The sequence below is a fragment of the Oncorhynchus gorbuscha genome, linkage group LG04 (assembly GCF_021184085.1).
Source record: "Oncorhynchus gorbuscha isolate QuinsamMale2020 ecotype Even-year linkage group LG04, OgorEven_v1.0, whole genome shotgun sequence".
Taxonomy (NCBI): Eukaryota; Metazoa; Chordata; class Actinopteri; order Salmoniformes; family Salmonidae; genus Oncorhynchus; species Oncorhynchus gorbuscha.
The window spans coordinates 50,494,960-50,522,355 of record NC_060176.1 but is presented as its reverse complement, the minus strand read 5'-3'; the positions used below and the strand labels follow the sequence as shown (position 1 = coordinate 50,522,355).

Sequence of the window (27,396 nt, the reverse complement as noted above, 5' to 3'; positions counted from 1 at the left end):
GTCAGACCTGACACTGACAGTAAATCTAAGTAAGACAAAATAATGGTGCTCCAAAAAAGGTCCAGTTGCCAGGACCACAAATACAAGTTCCATCTAGACACCAATGCCCTAGAGCACAAACAAAAAAATTATACATACCTCGGCCTAAACATCAGCACCACAGGCAACTTCCACAAATTTGTGAACAATCTGAGAGATAAGGCAAGAAGGGCCTTCTACGTCTTCAAAAGTTTGACATCCCAATTAGAATCTGACAAAAGATACTTTAATCAGTTATAGAAACCATTGCCCTTTATGGTTTTGAGGTCTGGGGTCTGCTCACCAGCCAATAATTCACAAAATGGGACAAACACCAAATTGAGACTCTGCATGTAGAATTTTGCAAAAAGATCCTCTGTGTACAATGTAAAACACAAAATAATGCATGCAGAACATAATTAGTATAATACCCGCTAAGTATCAAAATCCAGAAAAGAGACTTTCAATTCTACAACCACCTAAATAGAAAAGGTTCCCAAACCTTCCATAACAAATTAATCACCTACAGAGAGATTAACCTAGAGAAGAGTGATTGTAGGATCCCCTAAGCAAGCTGGTCCTGGGTCTCTGTTTCAAAATCACAAACATCCCCAGGACGGCAACACAATTATACCCAAACAAATCATGAGAAACAAAATTATAATTACTTGTCACATTGGAAAGAATTAATAAAAAAAATGGAGAAAACTGGAATGCTATTTGGCCCTAAACAGAGAGTACACAGTGACAGAATACTTGACCCATGTGACTGACCCAAAATTAAGGAAAGGTTTGACTATGTACAGACTCAGTGAGCATAGCCTTGCTATTGAGAGAGGCCGCCGAAGGCAGACCTGGCTTGCAAGAGAAGACAGGCTATGTGCACACTGCCCACAAAATGAGGTGGAAACTCAGCGGCACTTCCTAACCTCCTGGCAAATGTATGACCATATTAAAGACACATATTTCCCTCAGATGACAGACCCACAAATCACATATCTATTAGGTGAAATACCACAGTGCCATCACAGCAGCAATATTTGTGACCTGTTGCCACAAGAAAAGGGCAACCAGTGAAGAACAAACACCATTGCAAATACAACCCATATTTGTTTATTTATTGTTACAACACTGTACATAGCCATAATATGACATTTGAAATGTCTCTATTCCTTTGAAACGTTTATGAGTGTAACGTTTACTCTTAATTTTTATTGTTTATTTTACTTTTGTTTATTATCCATTTCACTTGCTTTGGCAATGTAAACATATGTTTCCAATAGGGTTGAATGGAGAGAACCCGGTTAAAAAGATTTACCAGGATTTACCGCCCAAAACCACTCCCTTTTCCCAGGATACGTAACTGAGAGAAACCGGTAAATTATAATAAATGATTTATATGAACAGCATGGCATGAAATGGAACTGTTACATTATATACGATGTCTAAATCTGGTTTCTCTACGGCCTCTGCATGACGAATCATCAACGCTCAGGGTGGGGGACAGACAGCCCATTTTAGTATGGAGAACAATTCACAATGCATGTAGATCTATCATCTCATCATGGTAACTTTTTTATTGCGACAAGTAGCCATGCATTTGCTGCTGTCAGGACCCGGTTACGAACCCGGGTCTCTGGAGTGAGAAACAGTCACTAAACCAACTGAGCCACGAATAGTCAGCAGAACCCAGAAGATGAGGCAGACACAGCAGTACTTGAGACGGTGTATTTAATGAAGTAAAAAGTGAAGTTCTTCAGGAAAACATGTAACTCCACAACCTCAAAAGGAATTCCACAAGAACAAAGGCAATCCTCCAAGACAAAAAGGCAAATCCACATGGTGGAAGGCACAGCACAAAAAGCCTCCAAAGATACTTAAAAACAAACAAACAAGAACAAAAAACAGAACTCCACAAGAGAGTCCACCGGGATCAACAAGAGCTCACAGAGTACTAGGGCTGGGTGCTAACATACAAACACAGAGCAAAGAACTGAGTAAAACAAAGGGTTTAAATACAATCAGGGGAAACGAGGCACAGGTGCAAATAATAATGGGGATCAAGGGAAAACAAAAGGTCAAAAGGCACAATGGGGGCATCTAGTGACCAAAAACCGGAACAACCCTGGCCAAATCCTGACAGCTACAGCATAACCTATGCTACAGTAATATAAAGACAGAATTTAACCATCTACATCTGGTTTTGGGGGGTCATCTTATTTTTTAATTTGTTTTAAAATTGCATTTGCAGAGTTTTAAAACAGCCTATCACTCGAATATAGCTGCTTTAAATCAGTGCATGTGCAAGCACACTCTGGCAGTCTTTCTCTTTATACATCAACTTCATTAAAATTGCATCCAAAATAGATAATCGTGTTCTAGATTGATATATAGCCCTATATATAAACTCAGCAAAAAAGGAAACGTCTTCTCAACTGCATTTATTTTCAGTAAACTTAACATGTATAAATATTTGTATGAACATTAGATTCAACAACTGAGACATAAACTGAACAAATTCCACAGACATGTGACTAACAGAAATGGAATAATGGGGGGGTCAAAAGTAACAGTCGGTATCTGGTGTGGCCACCAGCTGCATTAAGTACTGCAGTGCATGTCCTCATGGACTGCACCAGATTTGCCAGTTCTTGCTGTGAGATGTTACCCCACTCTTCCACCAAGGCACCTGCAAGTTCCCGGACATTTCTTGGGGGAATGGCCCTTGCTCTCACACTCCGATCCAACAGGTCCAAGAAGTGCTCTATGGGATTGAGATCCAGGCTAAACACACCAGCCAGCTGATACCATCTGGGCCGGCAGCCCTGCGAGGGTTAATACTCATAAATGACTTATTCAAGTTGGCCAAGGAGGAGGAGAGCCCACAGTCCTTGATAGCGGGCCGTGTCAGTGCCACTGTATTATCCTCAAGCGAGTGAAGAATGTGTTCAGATGCAAGATGTCGGTCTCCGCGACGTGGCTGGTTTTCCTTTTATAATCCATGATTGTCTGTAGACCCTGCCACATACGTCCCTATACCGACGTTTAGCCTTTGCGGAGGCAATAAATACACTGTTTGTATCTTTCCATATTCCCAGTCTTCTTGCCCTGGTTAAATGTGGTTGTTCGTGCTTTCAGTTTTGCGCAAATGCTCCCATCTATCCATCCACAGTTTCTGGTTGGGGTAGGTTATAATAGTCACAGTGGGTACAACATCTCCTATGCATTCACTGTATCGGTATATGTGTCAATATTATTTTCTGAAGCTACTCTGAACATATCCCAGTCCATGTGATAAAAACAATCTTGAAGCGTGGATTGCTATTGGTCAGACCAGTGTTGAATAGTCCTTACCACGGGTGCTTCCTGTTTGAGTTTCTGCCTATAGGAGGGGAGGAGCAAGGTGAGGGCAGGCGAGGGCCTTATATGCATTCTGGAAGGTAGTATAACAATGATCGAGAGTTTTAGCAGCGTGTGTACAACAAACAATATGTTGATAGAATTTCAGGAGCCTTTGTCTCAAATTTGCTTTGTTAAAATCCCCAGCTACAATAAATGCAGCCTCAGGATATGTGGTTTCCAGTTTGCATAAAGTCCAGTGAAGTTCTTTGAGGGCCGTCGTGGTATCGGCTTGAGGGGGGATATAGACCGCTGCAAATTCTCTCGGGAGATAGTACGGTCGGCATTTGATTGTAGGATATTCTAGGTCGGGTGAAAAGAAGGACTTCAGTTCCTGTATGTTATCACAGTTACACCATAAGTCGTTAATCATAAAACATATACATCCACCCTTCTGGTTTCCGGAGAGATGTTTGTTCCTGTCGGCGTGATGTACTGAGAACCCAACTGGCTTTATAGACTCAGACAGTATATCTCGAGAAAGCCATGTTTCTGTGAAGCAGAGTATGTTACAATCCCTGGTGTCTCTCTGAAAAGCAACTCTCACCTTGAGTTCATCAACTTTATTATCCAGAGATTGGACATTAGCGAGTAAAATACTCAGGGGCAGTGGGTGGTGTGCATGCTTCCTAAGTCGAACAAGGAGACCGCCCCGAGTACCTCTGCTGCGCCAGTGTGGTTTTGGGTCAGCCTCTGGAATAAGTTCAATTTCTCTGGGGAGAGCAAACAAAGGATCCGCTCCAGAGAAGTCGCAATCCTGCTTGTAGTGCTGGATGATGCTCTAATATCCAATAGTTCTTCCCGGTTTTATGCCACAAAACAATTCCTTAGCTATTAATGTAAAAAATAGTACATAAACAAAATACTGCAGAGTTTCCTAAGAGCTAGTTGCGATGCTGCCATCTCCGTCAGCGCCATCTGTGAAGCATGGTGGAGGTAGTGCTATGGTGTGGGCATGTATGGCTGCCAATGGAACTGGTTCCGTTGTATTTATTGATGATGTGACTGCTGACAAAAGCAGCAGAATGAATTCTGAAGTATTTATTTAATTTGTAAGTCGCTCTGGATAAGAGCGTCTGCTAAATGACTTAAATGTAAATGTAAATGTATTTAGGGCTATAGTATCTGCTCAGATTCAGCCAAATGCTTCAAAACTCATTTGACGTTGCTTCACAGTGCAGATGGACAATGACCCGAAGCATACTGCGAAAATAGTCCAATACTTTTTTAAGGTAAAGAAGTGGAATGTTCTGCAATGGCCAAGTAAATCACCTGACCTGAATCCAATTGAGCGTGCATTTCACTTGCTAAAGGAAAAACTGAAGGCAAAATGCCCCAAGAACAAGCAGGAACTGAAGACAACTGCAGTAAAGGCCTGGCAGAGAATCACCAGGGAAGAAACCCAGCATCTGGTGATGTCTATGGGTTCTAGACTTCAGGTAGTCATTGACTGCAAAGGATTTGCAACAAAGTATTAAAACTCACTATTTCATTTATGATTATGTTAGTTTGTCCAATTACTTTTGAGCCCCTAAAATTGGGGGGCTATGTATCAAAATGGTTGTAATTCCTACACAGTTCATACAATAATTTTGACAAAACCCTTAAATTAAAGATGAAAGTACACTTAAAGCACTTGATTGTTTCCTTTCCAATCCATTGTGGTGGCGTACAAAGCCAAAATTATTCAAATTGTGTCACTGTCCAAATACTTATGGACCTGACTGTATGTATTGGATAAGGCACAATCATTTGGGCTTGGGCTCATAAAATGCTCATCGGGCTCAGGTATCATCAGGGTTACATTTTTAAATGAAAGCTCTAATCAAATCCAGACAGGTCTATTTACAGTATATGCTTTATAATACTTTTGAATGACACTTTCAGTTTTGGCGGTATATACTGAGTTACCGGGATACAAGGAAAATATTCAACCCTAACCCAGAAGTATAGCGATACTGCCAGCTTTTGGATTTACCAATGTGTTAGGTTGTTAAAATTAGCCCTTAGTGGGTCATACGCCCACATAGCTAGGGAATGTAAAGGCCATTCATGAGAACAATTCGGTCGAGGTAGCTATATGAGTTGGGCTGATTATTCTTTGGTGAAAAAATAACTATTAGCAGAGAGAAAATGTAGGTTCAAAAACTGCATGTATCCAATTGATAGTTTAGCCAAATGTGGCCAAGAGCCTGCCCACTTGATAGAACTCCATTTTGAATCTATGCATTGATCAACTTTCATAGTAACATTTAGTCATTTTTCGCTCTGACGACAAGCTAGGCATTGCATCCCTCCCTCTATTGGCATTCAGACTGTGGTGTGTATCTGGTGTTTGGGCACAAAGAAGCAGTCCCTGCTCTGTTGGAAATGGGCTGGCTCTCTGGGCTGTTCTTGTGGGACTGTTAGTTCCACTCCTCCAGCCACCTCACAGAGGGCGACGAAGCCAGGGTGTGTGTGTAAAGTTGAGGGTGCACCTTTAAAATACCCCCATTCCAGAGAGAAAAGAAGCAAACAGGGCCAGCAATGTCACTCAATGGGCCCTTGCCATGTAATGGTTTAGGACCTGCAGTTGCCTAGCTACAGGATCTATAATGTGGTGGTATGGATGAGCCTAATAAAGGCCCAGCCTGTGGACACACACACACACACACACACACACACACACACACACACACACACACACACACACACACACACACACACACACACACACACACACACACACACACACACACACACACACACACACACACACACACACACACACACACACACACACACACACACACTCCCCTGTCTGGGACAGGGAGAAGGGATTTACGAACAGCCAGTGATTCAGCAATGAACAAAGCATGAGTAACTATGTGTACGAGATGTAAGAATGTTTCTTTCTGTGTTTATGAACTATCACAAATGGTTTCTCTCTAAAAACGTTTTTGGAATGTCTTCACATGGAAAAAACAACAATCCAATTTGATCCAAAATTTTGATGATAAAAGCATGACAAGTAGGGATAAATAATGTAGATGAACTTTATTGAATCCTACTCCATCTCAACACATTTCATTCTCAAACAGGTGACCAATGTAATACAATGATACAATATATCTATAATTATCTCAGTAGCATTGGGAACATCGTGGTTTCTGACACATGGAGAAGCCATTTTAGTGAACAGTAAACTTGACCTAGTTGAGGGAGAGCGATTGGACCCGAAGAGAAGGGGGTGGGTTCTGGGAGCTAAAGAGTCCCCTGATTATTTTTGCACCCCACCCCATGGTTAAGGTTAGGATTTGGGGAGGGTAAACCAATCCAAAATCTGTGCTTTAAGGTAACATTAACCCAGTACGGTAGTTGGCAGTTGGGCTGGGTTGTTGTTTCTCATGACCTGACCTTTCACCTCTAACCTTGGCCTGTGGAGTGAGAAGTCACTTCCCTCTACTGATCACGCATGAGCTCATCTCCCTGGAACCCCCCACGTCACTGAGGTCACAAACCCTCTGACACCTCACATCTGCTGGAGCACTCAAAGCATTAAGGTCAGGTGGTCACTGCACACCTTATAGTGAAAAATAGACAAAGACTGAAAGACAGAGAGATACAGCGGGAGGGGAAAGAAAGAAGGAAAGATAAAGACCACTCACCTTCTGAATAACAAAATATTATACTTTATGTCATATCAAGCCTCTAAATCCCAGTTAGGGAGTTTCTATAAAGGAGTCTGGTAGGAGCATACTTTCTCTCTTAGTCAGATCTTTGATAAATAAAAGGTTAGGTGATTTACTTTAACAAGGTGATTCAGACAAAAAAAGAGAGAGTAAAATATGACTCAGTCAAAGCAGGTGCATCCAGATAAAGAGTCTCCAATAAAACAGAGTTTCAGTCACTCCATTCCCATGCTTACAGTAAAAGGACAAATGGGAGTTTATCATCTTAACTGATGAGCAAGTACATAAGCTATTTTTAGAAGTGGTAAGTGGCACAATTCATGGCTAGATAGTTGTGGACCACTGAGACTTAAGCCAGCCCAGTAGCACGATCAGACTTACTGTCGGAAAACGGAACAGGGAGAGACATGTGAAATATGGGAGAGAGGGGGCTTAAACACTGCTCCATCACACATGTGAAACACTCCTTGTTATGGGCTCTCTAGTTGTTGTCTCACACTACTATCCCTCAAGCATGGACATACACACAGATGCACACACACATGTCCATGAACGTGCGCAGAGAGAGAGACACACACACACAGTCTTGCACAGCTAACCTTGTTGGGACATACAATTCAGTCCCATTCAAAATCCTATTTTCCTTAACCCCTAACCCTAAGCTTAACCCTAAGCTTAACCTAAAAACCTAACCTTGACCCTAAACCTAACCCTAGCTCCTAACACTAAACCTAATTCTAACCATAACCCCCTAGAAATAGCATTTGACCTTGTAGGGGCCAACAAAATGTCGCCAGTTGGTCAACGTTTTGTTTGTTTACTATTCTTGTGGGGACTTCTGATCCCCACAAGTATAGTTAAACACGTCCACACACTTCCACACACATGTCCACACACACACACACACACACACACACACACACACACACACACACACACACACACACACACACACACACACACACACACACACACACACACACACACACACACACACACACACACACACACACACAAAACCTGGGCCAGACAAAGTCACTCATTTCAAATCATTAATCTCATCTACCCTGCACTACACCTTCCTAAAGTGGTTGTGTTTGTGTTGGAGATGTTTTTGGACTTGTCAGCAAAAAAAACAGAGGCTACTCCCTCTGACATCCCACCCAAGACATTCCTGCTTTTGTCATCTAGATGGAACAACATGTTGTTCCTTTACACTAGAATGAGGAATCAAGACCCCAGTGAGGAGGTTATCAATTGCATTACAAAATATTAACATAGAGTGAAAAGATTTTGAGAACGGGAGTTTTATCCAATTTTCCACTCCACCATTCATCCAGAATAGATGAACAGATTCTAAACAACAGTCTGCCTACTGTATAGTACACCAATACAACACCAGTCTGCCTATTGTATAGTACACAAATACAACAACATCAGGCCACAACACAAAACACAACCCTGTTAAACACTGAAACAAACATGCCACAGAACAGACAACACATCCAAGAAACCACAAGGCAGCCGGACCAGACAAATTCCTGACAGCTCTCTGCTGAGATGAATGAGAGTGCCTGCAGGTTGTGGAATGTCAGAGTCGGCTCAGGAGACATTTTCTGAGTCTCTCTTCTTGTATGTCTGTCAACCTTTTCAGCTAAGAACCCACATTTGGGGGGAAGGGGGTTGAAGTGACCAATCAAGTAAACCAAACTATAACCCAGGAATTACATACAACACATCATTTGGAGAAACAGTGAGTATCCTAAGGTGTGAGTGCATGCCATGCCAGCGGTCCTCTATCTACTCTGTTTACATTCATGGCCAAAAGTTTTGAGAATGAGACAAATATTAATTTTCACAAAGTCTGCTGCCTCAGTTTGTATGATGGCAATTTGCATATACTCCAGAATGTTATGAAGACTAATCAGATGAATTGCAATTAATTGCAAAGTCCCTCTTTGCCATGCAAATGAACTGAATCCCCAAAAACATTTCCACTGCATTTCAGCCCTGCCACAAAAGGACCAGCTGACATCATGTCAGTAATTCTCTCGTTAACACAGGTGTGAGTGTTGACGAGGACAGGGCTGGAGATCACTCTGTCATGCTGATTGAGTTCGAATAACAGACTGGAAGCTTCAAAAGGAGGGTGGTGCTTGGAATCATTGTTCAATATTTTGGGTCCGTGACCAGGAAACTCCCCAGACCTTAATCCCATTGAGAATTTGTGGTCAATACTCAAGAGGCGGGTGGACAAACAAAAACCCACAAATTATGACAAACTCCAAGCATTGATTATGCCAGAATGGGCTGCCATCAGTCAGGATGTGGCCCAGAAGTTAATTGACAGCATGCCAGGGCGGATTGCCCTTGAAAAAGAAGGGTCAGCACTGCAAATATTGACTCTTTGCATCAACTTCATGTAATTGTCAATAAAAGCCTTTGACACTTATGAAATGCTTGTAATTATACTTCAGTATTCCATAGTAACATCTGACAAAACCTTGTGGAAATTAATATTTGTGTCATTCTCAAAAGTTTTGGCCACAACTGTAGTCAACCCAAGGTCTTTGTAATTAATGGACAAGGCTGTTTTTAGTATCAGCTGGGCCTGTTGGCCCACATATTTACATGGGAAATGGCAATCAGTACAAGGGTAAATAAACAAACAAGTTACAACACACACACAGGATCCTGTGGAGAGCATTGTTTTGACACTAATTGCGTCTTGCAGGAAACTCTGTGTTGCTTATTCCAGGCACTGGTGTGGATTTTCTCTGTTGACTGATGCTCACAAAAGCACAGCTTGGGAAAAATAAAAAACAAACTATTAGTTTAGGATTAAATTAGTGTTTAGATAATTCCTATGAGTGTGTGAGCCCCTATCAAAGTTTATCTTGGTACGAAGTAGCAGAAACAGTATGGTTTGAAACCCTCCCACTGGGCACAGATGTTAGTTCATATCTAGTTTTCATTAACATTAGGTTGAGTTGTCAACTAAAGTGAAACCAACAAACAATGTCACCGTGGCATATAGGTTATAAGTTGGGTGAAAGGAAATATGAAGTTCCATTATGTTGATGACTTAAAAAAAATATATTGGGGTTGAAATGACATGGGCACAATGTTGACTCAACCAGTTTTGGCCCAGTGGATTCTGTTTTGAATACCCTCAGGACTGGACTAGGATAGTGTAAAGAATGTCCTTCCCTCTCTGTGAGGTTTCCAGGAAGTGCAGTGTGTCCATTCTCGTGAAAGGCTTTAATTGGCCTCAGGTCTGGCCTTCTGTGAGGCTGCCCAGTCATCTAAGACACTGGCCTCTCCATGCCGTGTATGTGTCTAAGCATTTGGTATAGTCACAGATCCATGACGGTGGGTAGGTGGTTAGACTTTCAGAAAGCAGTAGCAGTGGTAGGTCCTTTGTTCCCAACATGGTCTGTAGTTCGATGGCATCTCGGTTTTAAGAAGGAAAGAAAAAAAGCATGCACTGTAGTCAGGTTCATTGCTACACTACCAAATAAACAATAAGAAAAATGCACAACATTTATACTCTGTTTCAAGAGTTTGTTTAGAAAGAGGGTAGTGATGCCAGCTTTCGAGGCTGAACCTATAACTGTGAGAGGTCAGAGGACACTAGGATTAAGGGTCAAAATGTAAAGGGCATTTGTAGACCCCAGCTGAAGTTTGAGGGAGCTAGTGACGATTGGCTTAGTAAATTCAGCACTGGGGAAGAGCAACTTATTTGTGTGTGTGTGTGTGTGTGTGTGTGTGTGTGTGTGTGTGTGTGTGTGTGTGTGTGTGTGTGTGTGTGTGTGTGTGTGTGTGTGTGTGTGTGTGTGTGTGTGTGTGTGTGTGTGTGTGTGTGTGTGTGTGTGTGTGTGTGTGTGTGTGTGTGTGTGTGTGTGTGTGTGTGTGTGTGTGTGTGTGTGTGTGTGTGTGTGTGTGTAACCCACTCACCCTCCTCAGCAGTGACTCGGTGAGACGGGCGACAGGGAGTAGGAGTCAGCTGTGGGCTTTTGTCCCTGGTCGTCCAGCCTGGCTAATCCCATCAGGAATCTGGGATTGTTAAATCGAGAAAGAAAGAGGAAGAGAAGTAGTGAAATGGCTTTAGATGGAGAGGGTTATGTGTGAGAAGTGATTGAGACATGCTGTACATATAATGTGCCTGAATGCTTCACAGACCCTGTAAAAAAACAGTAAACTGCAGAAGAGACCACAACTCATCTCCTTCACTTTGAAAGTGAGTTTGTTTGAGAGAATGTTAATCATTAGAATACATTATAAGTTTGAAAATGTCTTCCCTAAAACTTTCAAACATCTCTTTAAGTATTTCTAACCAATAAACAAATATGTAATACTATATGAATAATGAGGTAAAGAGCTGCAATGGTATTGACACAGTGACCCATACACACAATCGCACACAGTGCTCTTGGGTAAAGTAGTCACTGGGGTCATTCTGTGAACAAAATAGCAAAACCCTAAGGAGTAAAGGCAACACGAGTGTGTGAGACTGTAAGGTCATCTAATACTCTCTGTCCCACACCCTACCCCTCTCCTGCCACGTGTGTGTGTGTGTCGTGGCGATCCGACCAGGAGTGTGTCATCATCCTCTGGAACAGAGCAGCGGCAAGACCAGTGGCTACACATCACTGGGGGTTGGATGGGTGGAAGATGGTAATCAATAAATATGGTGGGGTTTGAGGGGTGAGGTGGTTTGGTTTAAAGGTGGAGTGAAATTATGGCGAGATGGAGATTGTTTGGAGATTAAGTAAAGATGGGTTAGGACTGGAGAGGTACAATTGAGGTTGCATCCCACGACACCTTATTCCCTATAAAGTGCACTATTGGACCCTGGTCAGATATCAGGGGAAGCTCACCCAGGTAGAAACTTTGTCTTTACACAGAATTCTGCTAATTCCCAACTTTTTGCAACAGAGACCATGAGTGATGTTTCCCCCGAAGAATGGCCAGTGGGAGGGATACCATAATTGACTGGATGGAATTCACAATCTCTTCACGTTCAGTGGCATCTGAGAGATGTGACCTCTGTATAGATTGGGGTGAGGCTATGAGAAGGTAAAAGGGTATGGGGGTGTTGAGATGGGGCACAAACCTGTTGTGATTTGGTGAAAAGGCAGACAGGAAAACCTCCAGAACATTCCTTGATAAGGATGAAGTTCACAATGTAAAGGAATAGTGGAATAGTGAAACCAGACCCTGACCAGGGTAGCCATGGCAGCGAAGTCCCACATCACAGTGGCCAAGTTCAAGGGACCATCTTCTCCCAAAGTAGAAGTAAACAATAATTTGTCTCTGTAAGCTCACTTTAGGTAATAACATCACTAGAAAATAAACAGGTTCCACCCAGTAATTGGTGGGGTAGTGTATGTGTGTGTGTGTGTGTGTGTGTGTGTGTGTGTGTGTGTGTGTGTGTGTGTGTGTGTGTGTGTGTGTGTGTGTGTGTGTGTGTGTGTGTGTGTGTGTGTGTGTGTGTGTGTGTGTGTGTATATACAGTTGAAGTCAGAAGTTAACACCTACACCTTAGCCAAATACATTTAAACTCGGTTTTTCACAATTCCCGACATTTAATCCCAGTAAAAAATCCCGGTTTTTAGGTCAGTTAGGATCATCATTTTATTTTAAGAATGTGAAATGTCAGAATAATAGTAGAGAGAATGATTTCTTTCAGCTTTTATTTCTTTCAACACATTCCCAGTGGGTCAGAATTTCACATCCACTCAATTAGTATTTGGTAGCATTGCCTTTAAATTGTTTAATTTGGGTCAAACGTTTTGGGTAGCCTTCCACAAGCTTCCCACAATAAGTTGGGTGAATTTTGGCCCATTCCTCCTGACAGAGCTGGTGTGACAGTCAGGTTTGTAGGCCTCCTTGCTTGCACACGATATCAGTTTTGCCCAAAAATGTTTTATAGGATTGAGGTCAGGGCTTTGTGATGGCCACTCCAATACCTTGACTTTGTTGTCCTTAAGCCATTTTGCCACAACTTTAGAAGTATGCTTGAGGTCATTGTCCATTTGGAAGACCCATTTGCGACCAAGCTTCAACTTCCTGACTGATGTCTTGAAATGTTGCTTCAATATATCCACATAATTTTCCTTTTTCATGACGCCATCTATTTTGTGAAGTGCACCAGTCCCTCCTGCAGCAAAGCACCCCCACAACATGATACTGCCACCCCAATTCTTCACGGATGGGATGGCGTTCTTCGGCTTGCAAGCCTGCCCCCTATTTCCTCCAAACATAATGATGGTCATTACGGCCAAATAGTTATATTTTTGTTTCATCAGACCAGAGGACATTTCTACAAAAAGTATGATCTTTGTCCCCATGTGCAGTTGCAAACCGTAGTGTGGCTTTTTTATGGCGGTTTAGGCGCAGTGGCTTCTTCCTTGCTGAGCGGCCTTTCAGGTTATGTTGATGTAGGACTCGTTTTACTGTGGATATAGATACTTTTTTAGAATCTTCACAAGGTCCTTTGCTTTTGTTCTGGGATTGATTTAGACTTTTCGCACCAAAGTACATTAATCTCTAGGAGACAGAACACATCTCCTTCCTGAGCGGTATGACGGCTGTGTGGTCCCATGGTGTTTATACTATTGTTTGGTCTTGGCGGATTTCTTTTGATTTCCCATGATGTCAAGCAAAGACGCACTGAGATTGAAGGTAGGCCTTGAAAAACAGGTACACCTCCAATTGACATCAATTAGGCTGTCAGAAGCTTCTAAAGCCATGACATCATTTTCTGGAATTTTCCAAACCGTTTAAAAGCACAGTCAACTTAGTGTATGTAAACTTCTGACCCACTGGAATTGTGATACAGTGAATTATAAGTTAAATAATCTGTCTGCAAACAATTGTTGGAAAAATTACTTGTGTCATGCACAAAGTAGATGTCCCTATAATCGACTTGCCAAAACTATAGTTTGTTAACAAGAAATGTATGGAGTGATTGAAAAACAAGTTTTAATGACTCCAACCTAAGTGTATGTAATCTTCCGACTTCAACTTTATATACGGTTGTGGGAAAAGTTGAGTATTACATAAATATAAATTTTCAAAGTCTGCTGCCTCAGTTTGTATGATGGCAATTTGCATATACTCCAGAATGTTATGAAGAGTGATCAGATTAATTGCAAAGTCCCTCTTTGCCATGCAAATGAACTGAATCCCCCAAAACATTTCCACTGCATTTCAGCCCTGCCACAAAAGGACCAGCTGACATGTCAGTGATTCTCTCGTTAACACAGGTGTGAGTGTTGACGAGGACAAGGCTGGAGATCACTCTGTCATGCTGATTGAGTTCAAATAACAGACTGGAAGCTTCAAAAGGAGGGTGGTGCTTGGAACCATTGTTCTTCCTCTGCCAACCATGGTTACCTGCAAGGAAACACGTGCCGTCCTTGCTTTGCACCAAAAGGGCTTCACAGGCAATGATATTGCTGCCAGTAAGATTGCACCTAAATCAACAATTTATCAGATCATCAAGAACTTCAAGGAGAGTGGTTCAATTGTTGTGAAGGCTTCAGGGCGCCCAAGAAAGTCCAGCAAGCACCATCTGCATGCACAGTGAGTCAAAGAGTTTTGAAGGATGGCCTGGTGTCAAGAAGGGTAGCAAAGAAACCACTTCTCTCCAGGAAAAACATCAGGGATAGACTGATATTCTGCAAAAAAGTACAGGGATTGGACTGCTGAGGACCGGGGTAAAGTTATTTTCTCTGATGAATCCCCTTTCCGATTGTTTGGGGCATCTGGAAAGAAGTTTGTCCGGAGAAGACAAGGTGAGCTCTACCATCAGTCCTGTGTCATGCCAACAGTAAAGCATCCTGAGACCATTCATGTGTGGGGTTGCTTCTCAGCCAAGGGAGTGGGCTCACTCACAATTTTGCCTAAGAACACAGCCATGAATAAAGAATGGTACCAACACATCCTCCAAGAGCAACTTCTCCCAACCATCCAGGAACAGTTAGGTGACGAACAATGCCTTTTCCAGCATGATGGAGCATCTTGCCATAAGGCAAAAGTGATAACTAAGTGGCTCGGGGAACAAAAAAACATCGATATTTTGGGTCCATGGCCAGGAAACCCCCCAGACCTTAATCCCATTGAGAACTTTGGTGAATCCTCACGAGGCCGGTGTACAAACAAAACCCCGCAAATTCTGACAAACTCCAAGCATTGATTATGCAAGATCGGGCTGCCATCAGTCAGGATGTGGCCCAGAAGTTAATTGACACCATGCCAGGGCAGATTGCAGTAGTATTGAAAAAGAAGGGTCAACATTGCAAATATTGACTCTGTATCAACTTCATGTAATTGTCAATAAAAGCCTTTGACACTTATGAAATGCTTGTAATTATACTTCAGTATTCCATAGTAACATCTGACAAAAATATCTAAAGACACCGAAGCAGCAAACGTGTGGAAATAAATATTTGTGTCATTCTCAATACGTTTGGCCATGACTGTACACACGTGGGTTGAGGAAACTAAATGCTAAAGAATAGAACTATCCACTTTCTAACATTCAGTTGCACTGCACCAGAGCTCAGTAAGCAAGATGCTCCTTCTGGCATGTTTCCCTCGCACTGTGGCGAGCAGGTCAGCCTTTCCTGTGTAACTGCCAGCACCCTCTGCACTGTGGGTCGTGGCTGCAGATTGATCAGAGAGAGAGATAAGGGGCTCACAGAGCAGGGCTTGGAGCACACCCATCCATCCAGCACAGTAATGAACAAAGCCCAAACTAAAACCAGGAAACTGGGGTTATATTCCGCTATGTGGGCCAACGTGTATTAACCCATGCTCCAGATCAGTAGACTGGGGGAGATGGTTAAACCATCACATTTTCTATGGTCCATATCACTTAATGAGAAATTTTATTACACACATTTACATTTACATTTAAGTCATTTAGCAGACGCTCTTATCCAGAGCGACTTACAAAACACACCCTACTACAATGTTTCAAACGTATCCTTCCCCTAGTAGATGGTAGCGTCAACAATTATATGTGGATAAAATATAATTTATTAAGTGTTATGTAAAATAAAAAAGACAACAGAAGAAAAAAAAACTATTTACATGATTAAAAACATTTACAAAAAAAAACAAAAAAACTGTACAATATACACATGGAATTGGCATCAAAGTGTCCAGAGCTGAATAGACAAAACATTGGAATTACTATTAGCTGAATAAAAGGGGTGAAGCACACAATCGAGATCATCACATCGGGCATGAATCTAATTGTAATGTCAGTCTCTTCCAGCATCGACAGCTTTCATATTTCACTTTCAGGAACTTTACCCAAACAGTGTGCCTTCGGACAGCAGGGTGATGAGGGCATTCAGAAACTTAGTCCCGTCCTCCATCTTTAGCTCAATGACTGCAAAGGGAAAACACAGGTAAGGATGTGTGTGTGTTTCCATGGGGAAATGGTTAACACCTGATGATGTAATGATTACACCTGTAAGAATGACTTGAGGCATTTGATGAGATCCAAAATCAAGTATTGAACTGTGTGTAAGAAAAAAAAAAAAAAAAAAAAAAGTGTACAGCTAACAGGTTCCATCTGTAATGTCTGCTCTCTTGTGGCCAATATATACAATGACAAGAACATTTTACTTAGAGGTGTCGAAGTGGTTGTGGAGAGTTCTGGAGCTGGTGCTCTCTGCTGCCTTCTCAAACGCACAGCCAATGAAACCATTGGAGGGGGAGAGGGTGAGAGAAAGAGGCAGAGCAAATGAAAGGAAACAAATTACAATGGTCATTTTTGGTTTTCCCACAAAATACAACCAAGAACATTCAAGTGCTGTAATCTTGCACACGACCGACACACGTTATGGACTCACTTCTTCTTGTCGGATGTCTCAGACTCAGGTGGGATGCCCAGAACGATGACAGTTCCCTTCAAAATCCATGGGAGCACCTATGACCAAGGGCAGTAGCTTATAGCGCTTATTCCTTGTCTTTGAACAGGCATAGGTAGACATAAGCAAGAGCGATGCAAAGGACCCCAAAGGAACATCTAAAACACATTTTATTTTGAAACTAATTGAAGACAAGGGGCAATAAAGCTAGACGGGGGCTTGGACAATGGTTAAGTGAAACACAGTGAGGAACTCACGGAGCGTACGAAGGCTTTGAGCAGGTACTTGCAGAGCAGAGTCAAAGCCATGGGCTTGGAGAACAGCTTCACATCAGGAGTGCCATGCACAGAGATGGAGAGGATCGTTAAAGGGGGGCATGTCACTCGCACACACACCTCCAAGAGGTAGCAGTAGAGGAAGGGTCCCTGTGACAGTATGAGGTTGGTGCAGATGCAGCTCTGTTGGATGGCTTTCGGCTTCTTCTTAGCCAGGTCAATGCCACCATGGAGACACTCAAGGTTACCCCTATCAGGATGGGATCATTCTAACACCTAGGGTGCATTCATTAGCGCACAGCATAGCAAAACGTTTTGCAATAAATTAGATTCTATTGGACAAATTCAGGTAGGTCCTCTCCCGTCTCATCCCATTTGTATGGAGATAGAAAACTATTGAAATGTTTAATATAACACCTCCAGCATCGGCACCATGCAATGCACCCTGGATAAAAAAAATGTACTGGACTCTGCGTTAAATTACACATTTCTCGAAGTAGGAATATCACAAAAATGTATCAATGGCTCATTCGAGAGAAGACATCCTCCTGAGTTATGACATCAGTCACTATTGAAATCTGACATGTACGATAGACGTTTTCACAATCTAAAAGTCGTATTATATTAACTTCCAGTGTAGCGAGAGCGTCTATCACGGTGCTACAACATACCGGGCAGGATTTCTGTCTGCTTGAACGCCAATAACTCAGATACACATGAAAAGACCAAGAGAAATTAATAAAAAACAACATTCAAGATGGGTGAACCTTTTCTTTAATGATATGCATCCAGATGTATTTGTTTTATATTCATGTGGGTGTGTGTGTGCGTGCGCATGGATGCACATGTGTGTGTACTTGGAGAGGAAGTCAAGGGCCTTGATGAAGTTGTCGCCAGGGCTCTCATCCTTCTCAGTGTTCTCCAGCAGGGCGACAGCAGCGTGCACCAAATTGGCCAGGAAACTATTCTTGAAGCCAAAGTGAATGCCGAATGTCTGGATACCGATGTCCTTCATACTGAAGGAACAGTGACAAGAGCATTTAAAATGATGGTTTTGGGTATATTAAGAGAGGAGAATATTGTATTCATAATATACAGAGTCAGACGACGGAATCCAGACTCATTGATACCGGGGATTATTTACAGATACAGGTAACTGGTCAAATAAATTGACCACAACCATAAAGTGTCTTTATTAGGCACCGGGCCACCACGTGCCAGAACAGCTTCAATGCACCTTGGCATAGATTCTATAAGTGTCTGGAACTCTATATGAGATGTGACACCATTCTTCCACAAGAAATTCCATAAGTTGGTGTTGTTATGTTGATGGAAAATTCTGTCTCAGGAGCCGCTCCAGAATCTCCCATAAGCGTTCATTGGGTTGAGGTACGGTAACTGGGACGGCCATGGCATGTGTTAACATAATTTTTCATGCTCATCAAACCAATCAGTGACTACTCATGTCCTGTGGAGAGGCAATGTCATCCTATGGGGACATAGCTATGGTAGCCAAAATAATGGTATGCACAGGAGTTTTATACACGACCCTAAGCATGGGATGTTAACTGCTTAATTAACTCAGGAACCACACCCGTGTGGAAGCGCCTGCTTTTAATACACTTTGTATTCCTCATTTACTCAAGTGTTTCCATATATTGATGCACTAAAACAGACACTCTTACCTGTATTTCTTGGACAATTATTCTATGACTTCTTGCAGATTCTCTTTGATTGACATTTCCATGGAGTTGAACTTCTGCTTCACCTGCTTCAGGGGCAGGCTGGACAACACAAACAGAAATAATCTTTAATAATCATTCAAACCACCCATTATCATCAATGAATCAAATGACAAACTGCTGCTCATTACTCTTGATGAAGTGACATTTGTCCTTCAGAGGCCACTGACTAATTGATTAGTAAATTATACTCAAGAATTTGAGTCCCGCATGTCCCTAGAATGATAATTTGCTTATTTGACAGATGATTCTAGTTGACAGTCAAAACTTGAGGGTAGCATACCCCATGTCAGCAAGGAACTCTTGGAGTTTCTTCTGGCCGTGCATGAACCAGAGCTTGAAGTTGCAGGAGGTATGAGTTACATATACTCTCATACAGAGACCAGTGTTGGTACAGGGGCAGACGCAGACTGAGTGTTAAGGGGTTAACACACAAAGAATGCAGGACAGAGAGCAGAGGGTGACAAGCAGGCCACTTCACTTTTTCCACATTGTTATGTTAGCCTTGTAAAATGTTCCTCAAACTACACATAATAGCCCATAACGACAAAGCCAAAACATGTTTAGACATTTTAGCAAATGTGAAATGAAAAACAGGAAATACCTTATTTACATAAGTATTCAGACCATTTGCTATGAAACTCAATTGAGCTTAGGTGCATTCTGTTTCCATTGATCATCCTTGAGATGTTTCTACAATTTGATTGGAGTCCACCTGTGGTAAATTAAATTGATTGGACATCATGATTTGGAAAGGCACACACCTGTGTAAATAAGGTCCCACAGTTGATAGTATATCAGAGCAAAAACCAAGCCATGAGGTGGAGATGGGAGAACTTTCCAGAAGGACAACCATCTCTGCAGCACTCCACCAATCAGGCTTTTAATGGTAGAGTGGCCAGACGGGCCTTTTACAGAGGAGTGGCTTCCATGAGAGCCCGCTTGGAGTTTGTCAAAAGGCACCTAAAGGACTCTCAGACCATGAGAAACAAGATTCTCCTGGTCTGATGAAACCAAGATTGAACTCTTTGGTCTGAATGCCAAGAGTCAGATCTGAAAGAAACCAGGCAATGCTCATCACCTGGCCAATACCTTCCCTACGTTGAAGCATGGTGGCAGCATCATGCTGTGGGAATGTTTTTCAGCGGCAGGGATTTGAAGACTAGTTAGGATCGAGGGAAAGATTAACAGAGCAAAGTACAGAGAGATATCCTTGATGAAAACCTACTCCAGAGTGCTCAGGACCTCAGACTGGGGCAAAGGTTCACCTTCCACCAGGACAACGACCCTAAGCACATATCCAAGACAATGCAGGAGTCGCTTCAGGACAAGTCTCAATGTTGCTTTGAGTCTTCTTGGGTATAATGCTACAAGCTTGGCACACCTGTATTTGAAGGGGTTTCTCCCATTCTTCTCTGCAGATCCTCTCAAGCTTTGTCAGGTTGGATGGGGAGTGTTGCTGCACAGCTTTTTAATAGGTCTCTCCAGAGATGCTCGATCAGGTTCAAGTCCAGGGCTCTAGCTGAAACACTCAAGGACATTCAGAGACTTGTCCCGAAGCAACTCCTGCTTTGTGCTTAAGGTCGTTGTCCTGTTTTAAGGTGTACCTTCACCCCAATCTGGAGGCCCTAAGCGCTTTGGAGCAGGTTTATCAAGGAACTGTGTACTTTGCTGCGTTCATCTTTCAGAGTAGGTGAACTGATGATCTCTGCATGCGTGGTTCCCACCATGAAGCATGGTTGAGGTGTAATGGTGCTTTGCTGGTGACACTCAGTGATTTATTTAGAATTCAAGGCACTCTTAACCAGCATAGCTACCATAGCATTCTGCAGCGATACACCATCCCATCTAGTTTGCGCTTAGTGGGACTATCATTTGTATTTCAACAGGACAATGACCGAACACACTTCCAGGCTGCGGAAGGGCATTTGACCAATAAGAAGAGTGGTGAAGTGCTGCATCAGATGACCTGGCCTGTACAATCACCTGACCTCAACCCAATTGAGATGGTTTGGAATGAGTTGGACCACAGAGTGAAGGAAAAGCAGCCAAAAAGTGCTCTGCATATGTGGAAACTCCTTCAAGACTACTGGAAAAGCATTGCAGGTGAAGCTGGTTGAGAGAATGCCAAGTGTGTAAAGCTGTCGACAAGGCAAAGGGTGGCTACTTTGAATTATCCAAAATATATTTGGATTTGTTTAACCCTTTTTGGTTACTACATGATTCCATGTGTTATTTCATAGTTGAAGTCTTCACCATTATTCTACAATATAGAAAATAGTAAAAATAAAGAAAACCCCTTGAATGAGTAGGTGTGTCCAAACTTGACTGATACTGTGAGGATTAGATAGAGGACCCAGTTTCAACATAATCAATATATAATCCATACTCACTGAAGTTCCACGGTATTCATATTGGTCATAGTCAAACAGGATCTCGCATCTGAAATGAAAATGTTTCAAAAAAAGTCAATCTGCACAACATCATTACTATTTAAACTTTTAAAACTCTAAAGAACCATCCCCTTCGTGCCTCCCACTCTTTGCTCTATCCTTCTCTCCACTGCCCCCTAACACATGGGAACATGTTGGTATAAATAGCCATACATCACTGCAATATGATCGGCTTTGTCCGCCATTTGTGGAATCATCATTGTCATACACACAAAACAAATTACACCGGACATTTTTTATATATAATATAATAATAATAATAATATAATAATATATAATAATATAATATAATAATATATGCCATTTAGCAGACGCTTTTATCCAAAGCGACTTACAGTCATGTGTGCATACATTCTACGTATGGGTGGTCCCGGGGATCAAACCCACTACCCTGGCGTTACAAGCGCCATGCTCTACCAACTGAGCTACAGAAGGAGCTAAATAAGAACCATAAATGAGAAAGATCCACCTTGGCTCAAATGGTTATTTTACGTAGAGGTGGGATGGGATAAATAGAGGGTATATTTTCTTTGTCATAACTTTTGTTACATCAATATGGTAATACCTCATCGCATCATCTCCGTTTCCCAGAAGGCACTGAGCCTCCATCGCTCTTATTCCCAGTCCTCGCTGCCTTCCTTTTCATCGTGGAAGATGTCGTCATAGGAGGGCATTCCAAGGCCATCATCCTGCTTTATCATCAGCTTCACCTTGGGGGTGGGGGGATTGTGGGAGATTGGGTTCAGAACACTGGTTGATGGTGGTTATGCCATCTGGACAACAATTTCTTTGCTCTTTATCATCTCAAAGGTAATATCATCAAGGACTTTTCTCCTGTGAAGTCACCCAACTGCTGCCAAAGTCAATCAACCACTTGTGAACGACTAGCCCAAACTTAGACCTCTTTATTAATAATTTAATAATAATAATAATACAAGGTCTAATTGTATTCCAATAGCAAATGCTTTCGATAACTCAAACAATCAAATGACTACCCGTATAGTGGCAAATGTTCCACGTTGGAATGTATATCCATAGTCAGTTCTTAAAAAGCCCTCCCTTACATGACCAATATAGGAGCCATGATGCCACAGACAAGAAGCAGAATGGGGCATGCACACACTGACATCAATGTTTTGATTTGGGGGGGTCAACAATTGGATGTAATTATTTCCCGGGCACAACTAAATTAACGCTAAATTAACGTTAGCCGACTGAAAAATAGTCCTCTCCTCTCTATTGTTAACTAATTACAGTAGTCAACGTTATCTAACTAGTTAGCATGCAGGAAGCTAATTTCAGTTTCAGAAGCTCTCACCTGGTTGACAACAATGTCGTAGAATTCCTTTCTTATGTCCGTAATAAACAATTCACACTATTTTCGTGAGGTTGCATTAAAACAAAGATATATATATATAGCTATGCGCTATTTGTTCTTTGAGCTCAAGTTGCAACACCAGGAACTTTTTTGTTGCATGCCCAAAATTTCCTTGAGGAAATATCACGCCAAATTCGCACGTCAGCTGGCGATATTTAAACAGCCAATAAAACTCTACCTACCAGCATGCAATTTCTATTGTTCAGTTTTACGTAAACTCTACAAAGTGGAGTTTTATTGGCTGTTTAAATTTCGACAGCTGACGTGCGAATTGTTGGGCATGCAACAAAAAAGCTCCTGGTGTTGCAATTTGAGCTCAATGAACAAATAGCGCATAGCTATAGGCTATCTATCCATCCAGCTCTGTGAGCCAATCCCGTAGGATGTGATCTTGTTTTCTGGATTATGATTGCTGTTCATGCTTTGTTTTGTGATATTCGTCACTTCCTGCTGTCATCGTGGCTAAGCGGAAAACAACATTGGAGTTTCAGCCAGCAGCCAGTTTGCCGGAGCAGTAATAAACTATTTAATAGAAGAAGAATAACAAATAAGCTATTTATTATAGCTTTATTAAATACATGTTGATATATAACGTTTTGGCGTACAGTAGCACATCATGGTAAGTACTCAATAACATTGGTTTTGACTGTTGCTTTTGTCAAATAGTACCTACACTAATAACATCGCATTCGAAATTCACTAGCTAAATTAACTACCGTTAGCGAGTAGGAAATAGGTAACGGCAGCTAGCTCCCTGGCTAGCCATTTAACTCAAATGACACATTGTCTCTATGCGATTTAAGACTAAATGAATAGCTACCTTGCTCAGATACTTTACTACTTTACTTGGGAATCGTACTGCTTTAAAACATCGTTATAGGGTGTCACATGTCATCTAGTTTTACATTACGCAAGCTAGCTAGTAGTTATGAAGATGTTTGAAATTAAATATATATTTTTAAATAAATCAGGGTAAGTTAGCTGTAGTAACCAGCTGACTAACTGTCTCAAAATAGCTAATTTTAACCTAACAATACTGTCTAATTGTTTTTCGAAATATATGTCACAGTTTTCCTTCAACATGTTTGATCACCCGATCCCACGGGCTTTCCAAAACCGCTTCTCCACTCAATACCGCTGCTACTCTGTGTCCATGCTGGCGGGTCCCAACGACCGGTCGGATGTGGAGAAAGGAGGAAAAAGTAAGTAATCTATGTGATGGCTGTTCTATAAATTATACATTCGAATTGATTGTAACTATACAAGGAATGTATGGAGTTTAACACCTATGCTTTGCACCAGTTCCCCATACACAAGTGAGAGATTGCAGTTACCCTCATCATACAGTCAATGTAGTATGTATTATCCTGCGTTCTTCAGTGCTCATATCACTGTAATGTTTTCTCCTTATAGTTATAATGCCGCCATCAGCACTTGATCAACTAAGTAAGTATACTCTTCCTACATTATCCAGATTTAAACTCTAATCTACAAATGCCATTTACCCAGCAGATGTTTTTTTTATATATATATATATATATATATATATATATATATATATATATATATATATATATATATATATATATATATATATATATATGCCATTTTTTTTACTTACAGTCATGTGTGCATCATTCTCTTTTCACTCCCCCAAAGGCAGACTTAACATTACCTACCCCATGTTGTTCAAACTGACCAACAAGAACTCGGACAGAATGACACACTGTGGTGTCTTGGAGTTTGTAGCAGATGAGGGTATTTGTTACCTGCCACACTGGGTGAGCAGGGTTGTTTTATTTCAACACTTGTTTTTTATAAACTGGTGAGGTTTTAATAAACATATTCATAGCCCCTGGCATATATCTAGTGCCATATTTCAGTTTTCTATCAAAGGATGTTTTAAATTAGGGACACACAGTGTAGGTTTATAAGTCACGCTCATTAAAATCTTTGCTCACATATAACCAGCTCTCTGTGGTCATGCCCCTTTTTGTGTAGTGTGTCTGTAGTAACATGGCTGTTTGTGTGTTTTGCTGTAGATGATGCAGAATCTCCTGCTGGAGGAAGGGGGCCTGGTCCAGGTGGAGAGTGTTAACCTCATGGTGGCAACATACTCCAAGTTCCAGCCTCAGAGCCCAGACTTCCTGGATATCACTAACCCCAAAGCAGTGTAGCTACAGTTATAGACTTATCTCTCTGCACATTTAAGTGCCATTGAAAATAGACACAAAAACTACTCTGAAATTATTCTCACATTCTGCTTGTCTGTCTCATAGGTTGGAAAATGCCTTGAGAAACTTTGCCTGCTTAACCACAGGAGATGTTATTGCAATTAACTACAATGAAAAGGTAACTATTTAATGTTATTGGTATGATGACTGGGTTACAAGGCAAAACTGTAATGGAATTTGACTTTCCAGCAGAATGTTGCTTCTAAATTTAAGGTGTGGCATACAGTTGTGCCTGACCTGTATTATCTTTCTAACATCTGTTTTTTCTCTCTATACTGATTTCAGATCTATGAACTGCGAGTGATGGAGACTAAGCCAGACAAGGCCGTATCTATCATTGAATGTGATATGAATGTAAGATCCTCTGTACTGTCTATCATACCATAAATGGAGACACAACACTGTAGCTTAGATTATGGTACCGAATAGCTCTACCTCACCCAGCCATACCTGTTGTTGTCTCTCAGGTGGACTTCGATGCTCCGTTGGGTTACAAAGAACCAGAGAGACGTTACAAAGCACCAGAGGAGCCCACAGTAAGAACCACACATGTTTAATATTTCTAATCTGGTCTCAGTGTTTATACTGTATGTTTGGATGAACTCTAATCACTCCTCACAACAGGAAGAGGAAGGAGACCCCAGCACTTGGACTGACATGGACATGAGATTCAGAGTGAGTTTGCTTATATTTTTCATACTTACTGCAGTTTATATACATACTGTATGGTTCACTTTCATTTATTTGTATCTCATACACAGTCATTCGCAATTTAACCCATGAATGAATCTATGAATACTTAATCTCTCTATAGGCCTTCACTGGTTCAGGCAATCGTCTGGATGGCAAAAAGAAAGGCATTGAGCCTAGCCCCGTCCCCATCGATCCCAGTGACATTAAAAGGTTGGGAGCTATGACCAGTCTAAAACCAATCCCTAGCCCTTTCCCCATATCCTGTCACTTTTGTATTTGCAGATCAGATCTGCATTATCTTCCTGAATGTATATGTGACTAGGGTTGCAAAATTATGGGAACTTTTAAAGTTCCTGGGATTTTGCAAAACTACATGTGACATGCTATGATGACACCGGCTCTGGTCTTAACCTTTAACCCCTCTCTGTCCCCATACAGAGGGATTCCTAACTACGAGTACAAGGTCGGAAGGATCACCTTCATCAGAAACTCCAGGCCTCAGCCCAGGAAAACAACAGAGGATGTAAGTATGATGGTCAAAAAAGTTAAATGTAATAAACCGCTCAATCCCTTTCCTGCAAAACTGATATTCAGAAAGGTATAAAAGCCATATTTAGACAGTTTATATTGGATGTGCCAAATTTGAATGCATTAAGCTAAAGCTGGTCTTCTATATTTACAGGAGGATTCAGAATTCATCGCCTTTTCTGGTGAGGGACAGTCACTACGCAAGAAAGGTGGCAGAAAGCCTTGAGGCACTACAGTATTCAACTGCAGAGACTGACTGACTTACTGTAGACTCTACATACCCACACATCCATCATAGGAAACCAATAAAAGCAAGTCATGAAAAGAGCTGGGTTCATTTTTCTGTCCCTTAGCAGGAATCAGCAAGGTTTTACTTTCTTTTGATGATATTGTAACGGTCTTGTCCATGGTCAGCATGTTAAAAGCTCTTCTAAAAAACGAAATGCTATTCGGACTGAGGTTAGTCAGTGGAGACTTCTGCGGGGAGAACGGCTCACAATAATGGCTGGAGCGGAGCGAATGGAATGGCATCAAACCATGTCTTTGATACCATTCAACTTGTGCTGTTCTAGCCATTACCGTCGTCCCCAATTATGGTGCCACCAACCTCCTGTGGTTAGAGTACAGGGTTGCTGGTCTGAGCCCAGCCAAAGCCAGCTACCCTTTCCTTTTGCTACAATATGATGAATATTTTAAAAATTCTACCTTGTTTTCTCATAATGGGATTACCCTTGTTAATGTTGATGATGGAGTGGGTTAGATTTTTCTTTGAATATGTATCAAATTAATTAGGAAACGCTTCTGACATTGGAACCTGTTGAACTCGAACTTTGAGAGTGATGAGTGGCAGAGGTGGATAAGAGCCATTCCTTTGTTTATTTATCAACTCTGAAATAAAGTACAGCGTTTTGAATAAAGTGCACTCTCTATAAATCTTATTTTTGTCTTTAAATAATTGTGTGTGGAAGGATTTTAACATTTTGGTTCATAAGAGCCCAAAGTTAATGTGTATCAGCAGGTATTGAAATGGCTACATATTGTAATTCATACGTGTGTAATAAGCACAGTAAAGGGATAGAGCAATTTATAGATGTGAATAATTTTCTTTGCTTACT

General features: G+C 41.5%; 1 protein-coding gene, 1 long non-coding RNA gene and 1 pseudogene across 2 annotated transcripts; 1 reads left to right on the top strand and 2 right to left on the bottom strand.

The window, feature by feature from the left end:
- Positions 1 to 16,118: 16,118 nt before the first annotated feature.
- Positions 16,119 to 19,487, bottom strand: LOC124032996 (annotated as a pseudogene).
- Positions 19,488 to 19,650: 163 nt separating this feature from the next.
- Positions 19,651 to 23,144, bottom strand: LOC124034216. The gene is made up of 4 exons (XR_006838539.1): positions 22,767 to 23,144; positions 22,014 to 22,158; positions 21,389 to 21,437; positions 19,651 to 19,710 (listed from the first exon to the last, which is right to left on the bottom strand). It is a non-coding gene; the product is annotated as an uncharacterized LOC124034216 (long non-coding RNA).
- A 129-nt stretch (positions 23,145 to 23,273) lies between these two features.
- LOC124034215 (ubiquitin recognition factor in ER-associated degradation protein 1) lies at positions 23,274 to 27,219 on the top strand. Its single transcript, XM_046347097.1, has 12 exons — positions 23,274 to 23,445; positions 23,896 to 24,028; positions 24,240 to 24,272; positions 24,486 to 24,607; positions 24,869 to 24,999; positions 25,106 to 25,178; positions 25,346 to 25,414; positions 25,528 to 25,596; positions 25,685 to 25,735; positions 25,875 to 25,963; positions 26,192 to 26,276; positions 26,436 to 27,219. The coding sequence occupies exons 1-12, from the start codon at positions 23,443 to 23,445 to the stop codon at positions 26,505 to 26,507; spliced, it is 930 nt and encodes a 309-aa protein (XP_046203053.1). The 5' UTR covers positions 23,274 to 23,442; the 3' UTR covers positions 26,508 to 27,219.
- Positions 27,220 to 27,396: the final 177 nt, after the last annotated feature.